Source organism: Zootoca vivipara, chromosome 10 (genome assembly GCF_965207765.1).
Source record: "Zootoca vivipara chromosome 10, rZooViv2.hap1.1, whole genome shotgun sequence".
NCBI lineage: Eukaryota > Metazoa > Chordata > Lepidosauria > Squamata > Lacertidae > Zootoca > Zootoca vivipara.
In genome coordinates this window covers 41,023,289-41,040,413 of record NC_142593.1, presented here as the reverse complement: position 1 = coordinate 41,040,413, position 17,125 = coordinate 41,023,289, and the positions used below count along the sequence as shown (strand labels likewise).

General features: G+C 44.8%; 1 protein-coding gene across 4 annotated transcripts in view; it reads right to left on the bottom strand.

Moving 5' to 3' along the window:
* LOC118077130 (chondroitin sulfate proteoglycan 4-like) overlaps nt 1–16,644 on the bottom strand; it is a 38,431-nt gene extending 21,787 nt beyond the window's left edge. The window contains exons 1-6 of one of the 4 annotated variants that reach the window (XM_035100539.3): nt 16,127–16,644; nt 10,429–10,592; nt 10,025–10,273; nt 3,449–7,009; nt 1,834–2,304; nt 1,325–1,501 (exon numbers count right to left, since the gene is read on the bottom strand). In XM_035100539.3, the coding sequence (XP_034956430.1) occupies nt 1,325–1,501; nt 1,834–2,304; nt 3,449–7,009; nt 10,025–10,072 (4,257 nt within the window). In that variant the 5' untranslated portion in view covers nt 10,073–10,273; nt 10,429–10,592; nt 16,127–16,644. Of the gene's footprint in view, nt 1–1,324; nt 1,502–1,833; nt 2,305–3,448; nt 7,010–10,024; nt 10,274–10,428; nt 10,593–14,783; nt 14,799–16,126 lie in introns of those variants that run through there. The other 3 variants (XM_088653238.1, XM_035100540.3, XM_035100538.3) reach the window with 3 other exon arrangements.
* Between the last annotated feature and the right edge of the window lie 481 nt (nt 16,645–17,125).

Sequence of the window (17,125 nt, the reverse complement as noted above, 5' to 3'; positions counted from 1 at the left end):
GTTTTTTGATGACTGGAGAAGCTTCCACAAAAATGAAAACATGGCCCCCTTGTGGTTATACAGATATACTACTGCACTACTGGTGAACATCTGTACCTATGCTTGAAATGATGGCCACCTTAGATCCTAACTAAGTGAATGGGAAGCAGCAGATCTTCCCTCCCCTCTGCTTCCTGTGGCTTCTTGAAAATCTGTTCTGGAAGGTTGGGGAACTTTCTGGAGTAGTGTGCGACATAAGAGCATAGGAAGCTCTCTTATACTGGGGCAGACAGACCATTGGTCCAATTAGCTGAATGGCAGCAGCTCTCTAAGATTTTCAGGGAAGGAACATTCCTTGCCCTACCTGCAGATGCCGGGGATTGAACTTGGGATCTTCTGCACGCAAAGCAGATGATTTGGATGGGGAAGGGAGATCAGTGGGAAATGTTGCACTACCCCTAGTTTCTCTAGCAGAGAAACAGGGTCCCAGTTTCCTCCAGGAATGGAAGGAGGCCTTGCACTCAGGAAAGGCTAGTGGGGATCCAAGTCGTTGCCATCTAGATGAAATTGCATTCCTGCTAACTTGAAACAGGCAGGATATAGGAGACCATTTCCACTAAGAATATATTCAAAGGCTTAATAATCCAAAACAGAAGCCACATGCCGTATATCACTCCCCAAGAGGCCAATCATGAACATGTGATTAATCTTTTGATTAAAAAGGGCTCGTGAATCATCCACTCAGATGGATTATTCCTCCAAAAAGGAAAAGGTGAAGAAAGTTTCAAATGGTAAATTGTCAAAATGACTGATCGTTGCTGAACTAACCACTCCTTCAGAATATCAAAGAGCACATTGCACAAGTTTGAAATAACTCAGGGGAGGGTTACAAACGTTGTGAAGAAATGATAGGGCAAATACACTGAATACCAGGGGGTGGGGTATTAAATATGGAGAAGCATTTTAAAGCATGGCATGATTTAACACTCAATCCCTCTTTCCAGGTTAGTCTGGGAATAATAGTTCTGTGAGGTCTCCTAACAACTCTCACCACCCTTAGCAAACTGCAGTTCCCATGATTCTTTAGGGGCTGTCATGGCTGTTTAAAGTGGTATGAAACGGCTTTAGATGTGTTGTGCAGATGGGGCCTAAATTAGGTTCCTTAATTTCAATGGTTCCAATCTGAATAAAACTTAACTGGATACAAACCAATGTTTTTCACACATTTAAGGTAATTCTACAGAATTTAGGACAACCTTTTCAGTTCTAGCTGTGCATGCTGTCTTTTACAGAAATAAGGCACAATTAACCCAGATGAAAAACTTGGAAATAATGCAGGTCTTACCCGAAGTATTTTGTTTCGTGTTATAACAGGGGGTTCATCATTTATGGGTGAAATAGTCACAAATATCATTTGAGGCAAGCTTTGCTTCCACAGTTCTGTGCTGTTTGCTATGATGGTAAAATTGTCAAGTAGCTGTTCGCTATCATCATGATTATAAAAGATGAATCCTTGTTCTAGCTGAAAAGGGAGAGTAACCAAATTAAGAATCTAGCCTGTTCCAAAAATCAAACTGCAAGGATTCAACCACTACATGTCCTAAATAACTGTCATGTTACTTATCACATCATTCTTGTCCTGTTTTATATGCAATAAACAATACAATATACAAGAATGGAAGACATGGAAGACTGTTTAAAATCTGGGAGTTTTCTTATTATCAGAAGCAACATACTGTCCAGATCAATGGAATATTGACTACTCCCAGTTATACAGTAATAATACAGTAATAATAATCTGCACTGCTTTTTAAACAATAATTTAAAACAGAATTGTGTTTTCAGTAATCTCACCTGTTTTCTGGTAAATTTATCCAGTGCCATTCCAGGAAAGTTAGAGTTTGCAATCCTCCCATGTTTCGGTGGCTCAATCAAACCAAATTCACATTTGAGCCCTGCAAAATAGCTATTAGGGATTTTTATAACATCTTCATCCAGGACTTTTGAACCCCCTTCGGTGACTGTGAAGTTGTGTACTTCTAATGGGATCACTTTTGGAATGATGTCCACAGCAATTTCTATTCCACTGACTCCCCGAATTCCATTGGTCACGTCCAAGGAAAGCCAGTCTTGGAGTTGGCCGGAGACAGTCTGCACATATTGGATGTTACCATCACTGATATCTTCCTGGGTGAAGGACAAAACTGGATTTTCTTCTGCTCCGAGGTAGCCTTCCTCTGATGCAAACTTCCGAAGGTACCCATACATTGGAGATGACCTTACGTTGAACTCTATCTCTGATGGCAAACTGTTTTCATGCACAACCTTGAAAAGTACACGTACAGTTCATTAAAAGCATAGAAGAACCACCTTCTTTCTTTTAAAACAGTTTTCACATTTAATCCTTAAAAAGTGCAACACAAAACTCCATCTATGGGATTATTCACTGAGTCTGTCCAAGGCTCTTTGTAAAAGCTGCTCGCTGGTGGACAGTTGGTAGGGTAGACACACAGCACCGTTTGGGCAGCTGTTGCTAAACTATGCATGCATATAATCTGCATTCTGGCCCAGAATACAAATGTATGAAGCTGACATATACGGAGTCAGACTTTTGGTCCCTGCAGCCCAGTGCTGTCCACTCTGAGGGTTTCCTTTCCGGGCTCCTTTCTCCAGCCCTGCTGTGCGAGATCCAAATACCATGTACTCAGCCACTGAACTATGCTTGCTCTGCCTTTAAAACAACAACAACAACAACCCCAAAGTATTTTAAAAATGGACCATACAATCTTTCACTCAAGAGCTCAAACACCAATGCTTGCAAAATAGTGAGCATTAAGACAAGAAGCATCACTCCTACTAATAACAGGGGCAGGAACCTTTTTTTCAACTAATAGGTGACATTTCCGCTTGGCTAACCCTCTGGTTATCAGGGACTGGGCAGAGGAGGAATGGTGGAGACCGCCTCCCCAGCCTGACACTTCCAGAGAAGAAGACAGTTCAGAATGACAACAGGGGTTTGAGGGAGGTCACGGCTCAGAGGCATATGAGGGGGAAAGCTGGAAAATAATGGGAGAGGAGGAGGAAGAAGCAGCACCAGGGGGGCGGCAGCTGGTGAACTCAGCGTTTTTAGAAAGCATTCCTGACCCTCCCTCCAAGAACCCGGCAAGCCTTGAAAGTAGTAGAGCAAAGGGCTCAGAAGCAAAGGGCCCTCAGCGCCACCCATAGGGGAAAAGGTGACGAATGAGGAAGTGGGAGGAAAAGGGGGTGGAGAGTCACTTGGGACAACACCATTACTCCAAGAGGCTGCATTCCAAGTCTCTCTCTGTAAATATTGAATAAAAAGCAGCCGGTAAGGACTATTCCTTGTCTTATCAGTTCCTGGCAACCTGCCGTAGGGGGTTGGTTCCTCTGCCACCTGACACTGGGCTGCAAAATATATTGTTAAAATGATTAGACAACTTCAGCTTACCAGCAATGTTCCTTTAGTGATCTTGACTGGTTTCCCTTCCTCAACCAAAAGTCTGCCGTTATTTACGATCACTGGCGGACGCTGGTGACTTTCCAAGAATATACGGATGTTCATTTCGGCGTCCAACTGGACACCTTGAGCATAAACTGTAAAGTTAAACGTGTCAACCAAATTGTTACTATCGTCATGTCTATACGTCACACGCCTTACTTTGAGGTCATGCTGACTGAAAGTGCCCACTGCTAAATCATTTACCAAGACCTGTCCATACTTTGGAGGTAAAGAGACCTCAAACGTAATTTCGTGTTCACTTCTAATATCTTGGTTCGTGGCAGCGCTCAAGTTAGCTGTAGTGATCACTCCCTCTCGTCCTTTCTGGATCAATAACCCAGTGTTGTTTGCTAGACGGACGTAAGGGTCGGAAGCACTTACTTCGAGAAGTGAGGAAGTATAGTGCTTCCCATCAGTTACAAACAGCACAAAGCGTCCGTAGTCTGCCCCACGGTGCAGAAACAGGACTCGCCTTTGTGCCAGGTCCTCTTGCTTGAACTGATACAGCCTATGAGATGTTTCATTGACAAAAACCAAGTCTCCATTAGGAATGCCACGCCTGGTGTACAATAACTGGTTATCATCAAAATCAGTATCGGGATCATGGTAGCAAAGGTCAGCCAAGGTGAGCAGTTTCCTTCCATTCTTAACAACATGAAATACCTTATCTATGACACGAAGTGGTTTCTCATCATTTTTCAGCTGGACAGAAATGTTAAATTTGATCTCTGCCGATAAAGGGGGTTCCATTTCCGGGTCCGAGCTCACCTGTTCCTCCGACTCCTTGGCAGTTGCTGTGATATGGATTTCATCATACTGCGTCTCAGAATCATCGTGTACATACATAAGATATCTACCAACTATATCCAGATCTGTGAAACTGCTGATGTTATGGTTACTTTCCTGGGAATCTGAAAGATTAATAAGCATCAACTTTCCATGACACGGACTCTTTGTAACTTTATACTGGAAGGTCTTATTGGCAAAGGTTTGTGCAAATAGTTCTGATTTCGTGATCAGTTTCCCTTCACCCTCAGTAACAGTGAGGCCATTGTTCGTCAAAATAATGTTTCGTGGGTCTGCTTTAATGCTGATTTTGAAATCATAGATATTTGATTCCACGTATTTTGTAGAAATTAAGAACTGAAACGAGTCTTCCGTTTCTTCGCGGGGCCTCTCGGTTAACTGATATTCTACATTATAATCAGAAATGTCCTGCTGGCTAAATGTTGAATTTATTTGCAAATGTGTGTTATAAAGCAGAAGGTTTCCTTTCTCGGGCAAGGACTGCAATTTGTAAAAAAGTTCATTTCCTGGCACTTCTACTTTTCCTATCACAGCAAGAAGATGATCTGAGCTAAGGTACTCCCTCTTTGATTTGTCAATGACCAGTGGCACATGTCTCAATAAATTGTACCTCAACCATTTCACCGTGACCGGGAACAGAAACTCTTCACTTCTTTTGCTGCCAATGCTAACTTTAAATTTAAAGTGTTCAAGGGGATTATCTTGCAGAATTTCTTTGAAGGTGGAAGCATATCTCACGCGGCCACGTTCAATGGAGCGTTGAGAAAAAGAGTTTGCCTCTTTCCATTCTCCACCGGCTTGCTGTCTCTGAATTTCTCCATAACGGGGTGGCTCTGTGATCTCGTATCGTATATCTAGCTCTTGTTGGAAGGCATTTGTTTCGATGGCTAGATTACTGGGTCTGATCAAAGCTGCTTCGCCTTGTAGTGTATCCACCCCTGTGTTGTTGACCAACTTATACTCCAAAGGAACTGCCACGACACGCAACACAACTGTGTTGCTGACTTTCCCCCCATCACTCGCTCGTAGAACAATCCTGGAGTTCTTGGCTCCAGAGTGGACAAAGAAAACATTGCCATTTTGTAAGTCTTTGTAAGGAAAGGCAGTAATGGCCTTGCCAGGCATCTTGGAATTTTCTAGAAATCCAGCATCTGCATTCAGGACTGCAATACTGAGATCTGCAGCACTTGTATCATCATCCAAAATATTTATTGAATCTACACCCAGGCATTTCTTCGAATGCTCAAGGAGAAGAAACAAGTTCCCATTGGGGAGTGTGAGCTCTGGAGCATCATTTATTGGCTTCACCGTAATGGTGAACATGTAGTTCTTGTTTCCTTGCAAATATGGAGGCATCTCTTTTTTACTGCTCGTAGAAACTGAGAAAGTGAAATAGTCGTAGCTTTCCTCAGAGCCATCGTGGACATACAGAACTCTGCCTTGCCATAAATCTAGCATGGTGAACGTAGATTCTTCCTGCTCTGACTCGACATCCAACCTCAAATAGCCATGAGATGGCTGGTCTTTAACTTTAAAAAGGATTTGCGACTGCCGAATCCCTAATTTCTTGAATTCGACATTGACTTTAATGTGCTTAGATTCAAGCGCTGCTTGCCCACCCTCTGGAACAATCAAGTTGTTTACAACTACAAAGTGGCCGTGACTCTCTTTCCCATGGAGTTTGGATGCTACGGCACTGACAGCAGACATGGAAGCTGCTGTTCCAACAGGTTGTTTTTCAGGCGCTACAACAGGATTTGTACTAAAGGCGCTCTTGGTTTTGCATCCTGGTGAAATATCCTTAGTCACAAGAACATCCTTCAAGGATTTCCTTTCTGAGTTAATTTTCAAATCTCTCAAGCAGCCTCTGAATGACCCCCCTTGAGCATATCTCCCAGAAAGTGAGGTTAACCCCAGCTTCAGCACTGTGGCACGGATAATATCATTTACTCCACCTATATAAAAGGCCTCCTTGAGGACAGGAAGCTTAGTGTGCGAGGGTAATGATTTTTTCACTGTTTCCTCGCCTAGCAGGAGTTCAATATATTTTGCAGAGATTTTCAGTTTGACAGAGTGCCACTGGCTATCATTGACAGGGCTAAGGGAAGAAAGCTGAAATCTGTTCTTTCCCTTTCCAAGATGAGCTTTAATTAGACCATTTTCAATTTCCATTCCAACGAAGTCTCCTGCTGGACCGGAACTGTACAGCAGCAAGCCTCTCTGAGCTGTGGTCTGCACTGTACACTCAAAGACTCTTTCAGTCTGGGTGTTCCAAGGTGGAAAAGAAACATACGACTTGGAGCTAAAGAAACTAATAGGTTCCTCTTCACCTGCAAAAAATTCATCACTGCAGCCCAGTGACACTTCGTGCACATTTTTAAACCTAGGAGACGGTCTCAGGGATGACAGGATGTCATGCTGGTTAAATATCACATCTTCAATGCATCCCCGGAAATTTGTTTGTGCGCCATTGAGGTACGGAACATCAAGGTCACCACTTCCGCCAACATAGAGGCCGTGTTGAAAGTTTAGTTCAAACAGGACACCGGGCAATTTTGTGGCAGCTTGATCATTTTTGTTAGTCACAAGTATAACATTATCTCTTTCACAATGGACTTCTATTAGGTGCCGCTTTAAATCATTCAGCTGGGAACTTCCTTGGGAACGGAGGACTTGTTCTCCTGCTCCAAGATTGATTCTCACCTACAGAAAAAAGGATATAGTTTTAATTATTCCAATGAATTAGGAAATGCGTTAAGAAAAAGATAACAAACAGCATAAGCACAACAATTTCTAATCAGGAGTAGGTCCTACTGGGTTCAATGGGTCTTACTCCTAGGTAAGATTGCAGCCTAAACTAACTGCATGCATGAAACACAGATATAGATACGAGGCAACTCTTGGGATCAGACACCTTGCCTTTAAAAGAAATAGATCTTCAAAGTTGCCTACCTCCTACACTAAGTCATAGTTTAGCATTGCATCTGAATCAGACTGGGACCCAGGTGGCGCTGTGGTTAAACCACTGAGCCTAGGGCTTGCTGATCAGAAGGTCGGGGTGAGCTCCCGTTGCTTGGTCCCAGCTCCTGCCAACCTAGCAGTTCGAAAGCACGTCAAAATGCAAGTAGATAAATAGGAACCACTACAGCGGGAAGGTAAACGGCATTTCCATGTGCTGCTCTGGTTCACCAGAAATGGCTTTGTCATGCTAGCCACATGACCTGGAAGCTATACGCTGGCTCCCTTGGCCAATAATGCGAGATGAGCGCGCAACCCCAGAGTCGGTCACGACTGGACCTAATGGTCAGGGGTCCCTTTACCTTTACCTGAATCAGACTAGGATAAGAAAGGAAATAACTTGCCTTGAGCACTTTAAAACAAAGTAGAAAGGTGGTAAATAAATATTTCAGATCAATCGATAAGCATTTCAAGTGCATGATGCAATCTTAGCCCTGATCACTTAACTGCAATTTAAACCCTGCTTTCTGTATTATTTATGCATTTAGAAATATAGTCAACAAACACACAAGACGTAACCGGCTGTGCTCTTACATAAATAAAATATATTGTTCACTATATCATATCAAATAACTTATAGAGTTCAACGAAAATTGATTATAGTTGTGTATGAGTTTGTATAAATGTTCACATGTAGAACACCTGAGCATGGATTAAGTTTGTTTTACAGTGGTACCTCTACTTACAAATAACTCTACTTACGAATGTTTCTACTTACGAATGGAGCTCTGTCCGCCATCTTGGATGCGGTTTAGATAGGGTTGCTTTAATGAATTTTTTCTCCCAATGCATTCCTATGGGATTCTACTTACAAATTTTTTCGACTTACGAATGTGCATTTGGAACGCATTAAATTCGTAGGTAGAGGTACCACTGTACTTCTGCTGTGCCAAATGGGTCACTTTAAGAAAGAAATTTTGTATCTGTGGATTGCCAACACCTGTAACTAAAATCAATACTGTGCCTGTCCATATAACCCCACATTGCAACAGTTGCTGTTTATTGCAACTACTACTATGGCATGAGATCCACTATCTTATTACATCACATATGGTATGTACAGTTGTTTATAGTATTTATATTATTCTTCCTGTTAAAAGGTGTGAGACTACGACATTGTATTTATTTGCATTACTTGGAACTTGTACAACTGATGAAGCCCAGGACAGCCAAACAAGGCCAATATTCCGGAAATCCTTGTCTAGACTCTGTGAAAGGATTCTGTGGAACTGTACAAGCTCCCATGTGGATTGTTCGGACTTTATGAACATACAAACACACAGGTGGAATAGACACTAGTAGGCTACATGTATGGACCTCGTGAATGAACTGATCTGTGAATGAACTGATGTACTGGGTCTTCTGCTTGCTCTGTTGGACTTTATGAGTTATTTCCGTTGAACTCTATAAGTTATTTGATATGACAGAGTGAATAATATATTTTATTTATGTAAGAGCACAGCCGGTTATGTCTTGTGTGTTTGTTGAGTGTATTTTACATAACCGCAGGTTTGATGTTGTTTTACAAATATAGTGTCATCCATGTTTATGACACTTTATCCTTGTCACATGAACTGTATGAATTAGCACTGGTAAAACTCAAATTACCTTATTTTCCAATTTTCTTTTTGGGTTGCCATTTGAAAAAGAGTAGCCACAGAAATTTAGAACAGGCATCCCCAAACTTCAGCCCTCCAGACGTTTTGGACTACAGTTCCCATGTTCCCTGATCACTGGTCCTGTTAGCTAGGGATCATGGGAGTTGTAGAACAAAACATCTGGAGGGCCGCAGTTTGGGGATGCCTGCTTTAGAATGTAAAATCCTTTGGATCAGGACCTAATATTTACTGCAGCTCTGAAAACTCTGACTGACTGTAGTTCCTAACCACTTTCAAAGCATCACTGTTTTTACCATGAAACAACACTCTTAGGCTTATAGTTGAAAGGTACGGTAGTGATGTATGGAAGTGAGAGCTGGACCATAAAGAAGGCTGGTCGCTGAAGAATTGATGCTTTTGAATTATGGTGCTGGAGGAGACTCTTGAGCAGGCATCCCCAAACTGCGGCCCTCCAGATGTTTTGGCCTACAACTCCCATGATCCCTAGCTAACAGGACCAGTGGTCAGGGATGATGGGAATTGCAGTCCAAAACATCTGGAGGGCCGAAGTTTGGGGATGCCTGCTCTTGAGAGTCCCATGGACTGCAAGAAGATTAAACCTATTCATTCTGAAGGAAATCAGCCTTGAGTGCTCACTGGAAGGACAGATCCTGAAGCTGAGGCTCCAATACTTTGGCCACCTCATGAGAAGAGAAGACTCCCTGGAAAAGACCCTGATGTTGGGCAAGATTGAGGGCACAAGGGAAGGGGACAACAGAGGACGAGATGGTTGGACAGTGTTCTCGAAGCTACCAACATGAGTCTGACCAAACTGCGGGAGGCAGTGCAAGACAGGAGTGCCTGGCGTGTTCTGGTCCATGGGGTCACGAAGAGTCGGACACAACTAAACAACTAAACAACAACAAAGAAATGGCATTCCGCTTCATGATGAGAAGGAAAGATGTCAATAGTTGCTCCAGTACAGTATACATATCTAATGCTCATGTGAAATGAGCAGGGCATAAGCAGTCTTTTCTGCCTTACTCCTAATATTGAGATATAAATAAACCATAGAATCTGCTCCTGTAGCATTGCTGCTTACCTGAATGGCGTGCGGGCAAAGCAGAGCAATGGCAAGGTCAGGCTGCATGGCCCACTGGCAGAATCAATCCAGCACTCTTATACTGTATAGCCCGGACCCTGCTGATACCTTGCCTCCTTCCCACATAGTCCAGGTAAGCAGCAGCAATGCCAGTGTTGGGAGGGTAGTTCCACAGCACTGCACCTCCAACAACAGCTCCTCCTGGTGGTCTTGCTGGAGAATGTCCCTGCCTCAGACCTTGGAGAGCCACTGCCAAAACCAAAGCAAATGAGCCACAATCAAAAGGAAATGGAAAGTTCAGGTCGCTTTTGGTTTTACCCGTGCTGGCATAGGTAAATTTTGTCACGGAGGACCTTCCATTCCCTCAAAATTGGCAGTGCACCTTCGTTCACATATAATCTTACCTGCACATTTCCGGAATGTAGTTCCACCAAAAGATAAATGTCTTTTCCTGCAGCGAGAAAAAGTAACCCATCTGGTCTGCTTGTTTGAAAACGTAATTTCAGTGAAGTTGTTGAGTACGATTCGGCAATGTTTAAATGCACATAGCTTTCGCCGTAAAACGATACTAAAAAGCAAAGATCAGAAGAGAACATTAGTGCACGCTTGCCTATAAATAATGGATTCCACCCATTATATGCAGATGGTGCGCCTAGCAGTCAAAATGTGCAAAATTCATTCTTCCTCCCAGTCCACAAGCTTTATGGCTTGCACAACGTTTACTATGAGTTTGTGTCCCACATTCTACCACCATTAACAGCATAGTTTGTAATGTGGTGAGCTCCCTAATCCTGACAGGCTTGAGGAGTGGCAGTTTCTAGAGCGGCAGCTTTTGTCAAACAAGGAAGAATACAAAGAGGGTTCAGAAGCAGGTAAGGCCCCTCTACCAGCACAGAGGAGATTAGCATGCTGGGAAGAAATCTAGGTTAGTATTCTCCCTGCCATACTAGCTTCTCATGAACAAAGAGATGAATCAGGACCTTTCCTCCATACACACCACCACTTGCATTCAGAAATGGTAGTATCCTTTTATCAGAATGTGGAGCTCGGTCCTTGGATTCACTGCAAGACAGCCCGGTGTGCAGAACCACAATTACTTCTGAATTGTAACCATGGTTCAGTCTCTACTGCTATGTTGTGCTTAGACAAACAAAAAAGGAAATCTGCTTGGCCACAGCTCACATCTGGTTACATGAGCTAAAAGGAACTAAATTGTTTCTTCTTTTAGTCAAATATATACAGTAGTACCTCGGGTTACGAACACGATCCGTTCCGGATAGCGGTTCGTAACCCGAAAAGGTTGCAAACCGAGCGCCGCTTCTGCGCATGCGCGGGACGCGCGCACGTCGAAAACACTTCTGAGTTTACGGAGTGTTCGCAACCCGAGCGGGTCGTAAACCGAGGTACGACTGTATAGGCATAATGCATCATGTTTTTAATGAATTTTATTTATCAGCTAGCCACCCCAAAGGTCAAATAACCTCAGAAAAACAAAATAAACCCCACCAATGTCATTTCCCCATCTGTTGCTGATTTAACTCTCCCAAAGACTGTCTGAAAGTCAAGCAGGTAGGTTTTGAAATATGGGCATCAATTTTGAAATATGGGCATCAATTTATTTTTATCATATACACTGTAGTCTATATATGTGCAAAGCGCTTTACAACAATTTCTTTTCTGTGCTATTTCATTCTCTCTCACAGAAGACAGAGGAGATTACAAGTACGTGACGAAAGGGGGTCTCCTAAATAATCATGCCTGGGTTAGTTTGTTTTATGGCTCTCACAAAAGCTGTTTGTTAGGAGAATGGTTAACAATGCAGCTGCACGTTACAGCTCCGAAAGGATTTTTTTTTTACTGCATAACAGTAACCAGGATAATAAAACCCTCTAGTGAGTACATTGCAAATGAATGGCATTCACAAATCTCCAAAACACTACCATAATAACAGTAATCAGCGCATCTAGAGAGAGGTTGCCTGCCACCTGCAGCTGTTTTTCCTCCAGTGGAAAAATGTCAGGGGCAATGAAGAAAATAAAAATGGTGGTTCCCCAGCATCTATTACAGGCTTATATTATATTACATTATAGCCCACAGAGGAGACGCCCAGGTTAAAAGGGAACTAGGCCCAGGGCCCCTCAATCTTGAAGCCTGCCCAGATGTTTACCTGTGTGCATACAATGTGCACCTGGGTCATGTTAGTCTGTAAGGTGCCATAGGAAGCCTCTCTGCTGTTTCAGACAAAGGAAGAGACAAAGCTAAGACAAAGGAAGAGCTGAAAGTGGTCCATATATATGAAAACAACAGTTCTGGGAGCTGTGTGTTACAAATCCAGTTCCCCTGGCTGGGCTTGATGAGACGAAAGACACTCTCAGCCCCGCAGTGGCACATCCAACCAAGCTGCCTTAGATCTACCTGCCTGGTCCTCCTGCACACCCAAAGCGGGCTTCAAGCATCATTCTAGCATGTTTTAAAGTAACAGCGAAGCAGAAATTTTTAAAAAAATCTAAAATACTCAAATGGAAATGTTTACAAAGCAATCCTGGGGGTGCCTATCCAAAAATAGGGTCCAGGAAAATTCAGTGGGTCTTACACCTCAGCAAATGTTCACAGGGTTGCAAATGCCTTGTAACATACAATTAATATAGGGTGGAATGAAAAATGATGCCATCTTACAACCCTACCCGTGACATTTTGGTTTCTTTTAGTGCCAAGACGTTCTAACACAGGCACCCCCAAACTGCAGCCCTCCAGATGTTTTAGCCTACAACTCCCATGATCCCTAGCTAACAGGACCAGTGGTCAGGGATGATGGGGATTGTAGTCCAAAACATCTGGAGGGCCAAAGTTTGGGGGTGCCTGTTCTAACACAAGGTATCTATTTGGCTGAAAAATTGGCCAGTTGCCTACTCTGGATAGGGTTGTGCACACCCTGAAGGAACAGGATCACAGTTTGGGGGTGCTTCTGGCTCCAGGTGTGTCACCAGAGAGGCTCAGGTAGCCTCAACGGCTAGAAGTGCCTTTTACCAACTGAGCCTGGCTTGACAGCTACAGCCATTCTTGGTGCGGAAAAGCCTTTTCACAGTAGTTCATGCGTTGGTTTGCTTCCAGACGGGATTACTGTGCTTTATGTGGGGCTTCTCTCACGCTTCATCCTGAAGCTGCAGTTAGTGCAGAATGCTGCAGCACAATAGCTAGCAGGAGTGAGGCCTTGTAGCGTATATAACACCTGTGCTCAGAGATCTGCCCATTTGCTACCAGATTGCGCTCAAGGTGTTACTATTAGTATATAACACCCTTAACAACTTGGGAGCAGTTTATCTACTACAAGATCGCCTGGTCCTACATGTACCCATATGACTGCTTTGATCAGCGGAATTGGCACTGACAGGTGCCAACATAACACCCATTTGTAAGCACTTGATCGTTTAGCGTGAATTAATAAAACAGTAACTTGCCTATTTACCACAGCCAATTTTCCTATCAGCAAATATCATAATAGAAATCCACAATCCATCATTTTATCAATGATGTTTTAAAAGCTGATTTGAGGTATAGGGCTGGGGAGGAAGCTTCTGACTGATTGGGAAAAGCAGAAAATATATTTGATGTGCTACAGGCATGTACCTCTGAATCACGTCCAAAGGGTGCAATCTAAATCCCATTACTGTCAATGAAAAAACTACTATTGATTTCTACTGTTTTGATTTGCTTCCAAAACCTTTTAATGATGTGCAATAAAAAAAATGCAGCATAAATACTAAAGATCAAAGGGGCAATACATCTTCTGTCCTTTACAGTCAAATAGCTAAAGCCTCATCTATCATACTGTAAGGCTCAGCATGAATTAATTTAGAATCGAATTATTCAGAAATCTGATCTTGCACGTTCTTTTCCTGGAATGGAGAACTGCAAGATGAACAGCTCAGTCTGCAAACCAGTCTGAACAGAGCACTTGCCTTAAGTCTGATGTCATCCTGTTGAAGACTACTGTACTCTTAAGTAATTCCAAAAGCCTCAGATTGCTTCAAAGTATGGCTTTTAAGTAAGCCAAGGTAAGTAAGCTTGAAGTCCCACAAAGTTATCCATTAGCTAGACAGGTGAACTAATATCAGTGTACTGGAAGAAGCAAAGATCACCAGTGTCAAAGCAATGATTCAACATCACCTTCGTTGGACTGGTCATGTTGTGCGGGTGCCTGATGATCGTCTTCCAAAGCAACTACTCTGTTCCGAACTTAAAAATGGAAAGCGTAATGCTGGTGGTCAACAAAAGAGGCTTAAAGACTGTCTCAAGGCAAATCTTTAAAAATGTAGTATAAACACTGAGAACTGGGAAACACTGGCTTGCGAGCGCTCCAGTTGGAGAACAGCCTTTACCAAAGGTATCATGGGCTTTGAAGACACTCAATCTCAGGACACAAGGGAGAAACGTGCTAAGAGGAAGGCATGCTTGGCAAATCCATATCGTGATCAACTCCCACCCAGAAACCAATGTCCCCACTGTGGAAGGATGTAAGGGTCCAGAATTGGCCTCCACAGTCACTTACGGACTCATTGTTAAAACCGTGTTTATGGAAGACAATCTTACTTGGCTACGAGTGGTCGCCAAAGAAGAAGAAGAGTCCTGTGAAACTCAAATACTTGCTAATCTCGCTAACACAACTTGTCCAATAAAAGGGCACTGGCGGCGGCGGCCGGGGGGGGGGGGGTTGGACAGGTATAGTGTCATGCAGAAGAAACTCATGTCAACATCTCACCTAGTGCATGGGTTTCCAAACTTAAAAATTGCTGGTTGTCTTGGCCAACCACTTAATGATGTAGCCAATGTAATGCACTGTGCTACGGTAGATGCTGGCACACTGCATAAAGGTGGCAGTCACTTCATTGCATTCCACTACTGATCCCGTTGATATCGTCATTGGTTGTTGAAAGGCAAACAAGGTACTAGAATGGGGGGGGGGAACACTTGCCATCTCTGTCCACTGTTTGGCTCAGCAGGTTATTTCTTGGATTCTAGCAGGATTTTACTCCAGAAATTAGTTATTATGTCAGGTCTTACGGTAAGTCTTTGAGCACGAGAAGCAATGTGCAGTAATGCATCTGAACACGTGCAGAGTGCAATTTCCCACTACTAAAGTAAAGTGACTCCTGACCATTAGGTCCAGTCGTGACCGACTCTGGGGTTGCGCGCTCATCTCGCATTATTGGCAGAGGGAGCCGGCGTATAACTTCCAGGTCATGTGGCCAGCATGACAAAGCCGCTTCTGGCAAACCAGAGCAGCACATGGAAACGCTGTTTACCTTCCCGCTGTAGCGGTTCCTATTTATCTACTTGCACTTTGACGTGCTTTCGAACTGCTAGGTTGGCAGGAGCTGGGACCAAGCAACGGAAGCTCACCCCCTCACAGGGATTCGAACCACCGACCTTCTGATCAGCAAGCCCTAGGCTCAGTGGTTTAACCACAGCGCCACTCCTAAATACAGTACCTGAGATTAAGGTCCCGGTTTACAAATCAAGTTTCGCTTCCGCACTGGTGTGTGTGCGTGTGTGTACCTATTTATCCAATCTCCCATCTTAGTAAGAAGTTTTGCATCCAAACTGTTGGCGTTAACAACACTATACTGTAGAGCCGAGCTGCAGATTGGTTTGGTTGTAAAACTTGAAGCTCCCAGGAGAGACATGCGTTTCCTTTTAGCTTTGATTACAAGCCTGGGCATCTGGCACCAGGCTCGCGCGCCACAAGTACGCATCGTGCCCCAAAACTATTATTTCGTGCGCGCCTTCCCCTCCCGCCTCCTCCAGCCAAGTGTCTGCTGCCAGGCTACAGCGGGTACGAGCCGCAGCCTTCGAGGGCCAGCCTGCGCCATGCGCTGCATTCTTGCGAAATGCAACCGGGACGGGCCAATGGGAGGAGTCGAGCGAGCCCTCGGCAAAGGTAGGCGCGGCCCCTGCGCTCTGCAACCCCGTAGAAGCCGCGCGGCCCAAATCCGCCCGCGCAGCCCCCTCCACCTTCCCTCCTCGTCCCCGGCTTTTTTTTTTGCGACGGCGGGGAAATGGGGTGTCGCGGGCACCCCCAACGAGGGCAGCGTGGTTTCTTACCCTACCTGCCAGCGCCTCTGGGCTAACGGAGAGCAGCAGCAGCAGCAGGGCGCTCCCTGAAGCCCAGCCCGGGGCCATGCCGCCCCGTCTCCGGGGAAAGGCGAGCAGGCGACGGGAGGCCCTTGGGAGCGGCGCCCGCTTGCAGCGCCAGGGAGTGGGAGCTCCGCCCGCCGACAGCTGCCGCCTCTGCTGCTGGTTGCTCAGGTCAAGTTACACAGCAGAGGGGCGAGGAAAGGGGGAGAGCGGGCCGGGCGGGCGGTGCAGAGATGGTGCTCCTCGTCAGGTCTTTCCCAGAACAAACTGGCTACACTTCTGGATTGGGTTTGTGCCTGGGCTCAGCCCCGGAATCTTTTCTTCTTGTAAGGTCAAGCCTGGTTCTAAAGGGAGCTAAATCAAAAGAGGTGGCAACCTGTTGTTGCTATTGTTATAATCACCATCCTCATCTTATAATAAAACTCTACTGCATGGCTGGACAGAGTGTTACTGGGAAAGCAACAAGTGACAAAGTTACAATCTCAGCTGTGGGTTGTTCACTAGACCAGTGGTTTTCAGCCAGGCACCCTGGGGTGCCTTGAATGATGGTTAGGGGTGCCACGGCAACACTGGCCTCTGGGCCTCTTTCCTTCTTTCCCTCTCTCCTCTGATGTCCTCTTGCGTCTCTGCTTCCCAAAGGCTTCCACAGCTGTTTGTTGCAGGAGCCCTGGCTACAAGCTCCGTGGGCGAGTTTAGTAGGGGGGTGCTGGTTGCAGGTCCGTCTTAAGCATATCCGGCGCCATGGTGCAAAGATCTCTCCGGCGCACCGCCCCACCCCCTTTCCCAGAGTTGTCGACCTTTTGGCTGGCGGGATGGCATGACGTGGACTCCCGTGATGCAGGGGCCAATAAGCAGAGGCGTAGTAAGACAGAGTGGCGCAGGTAGGCCAGCGTGCAGTCGCACACCCATGGGTTCCCCGCCAGGTACAGGTAGGTGAAGAGGTTCTCCGGGAAGAAGCCAGAAGGC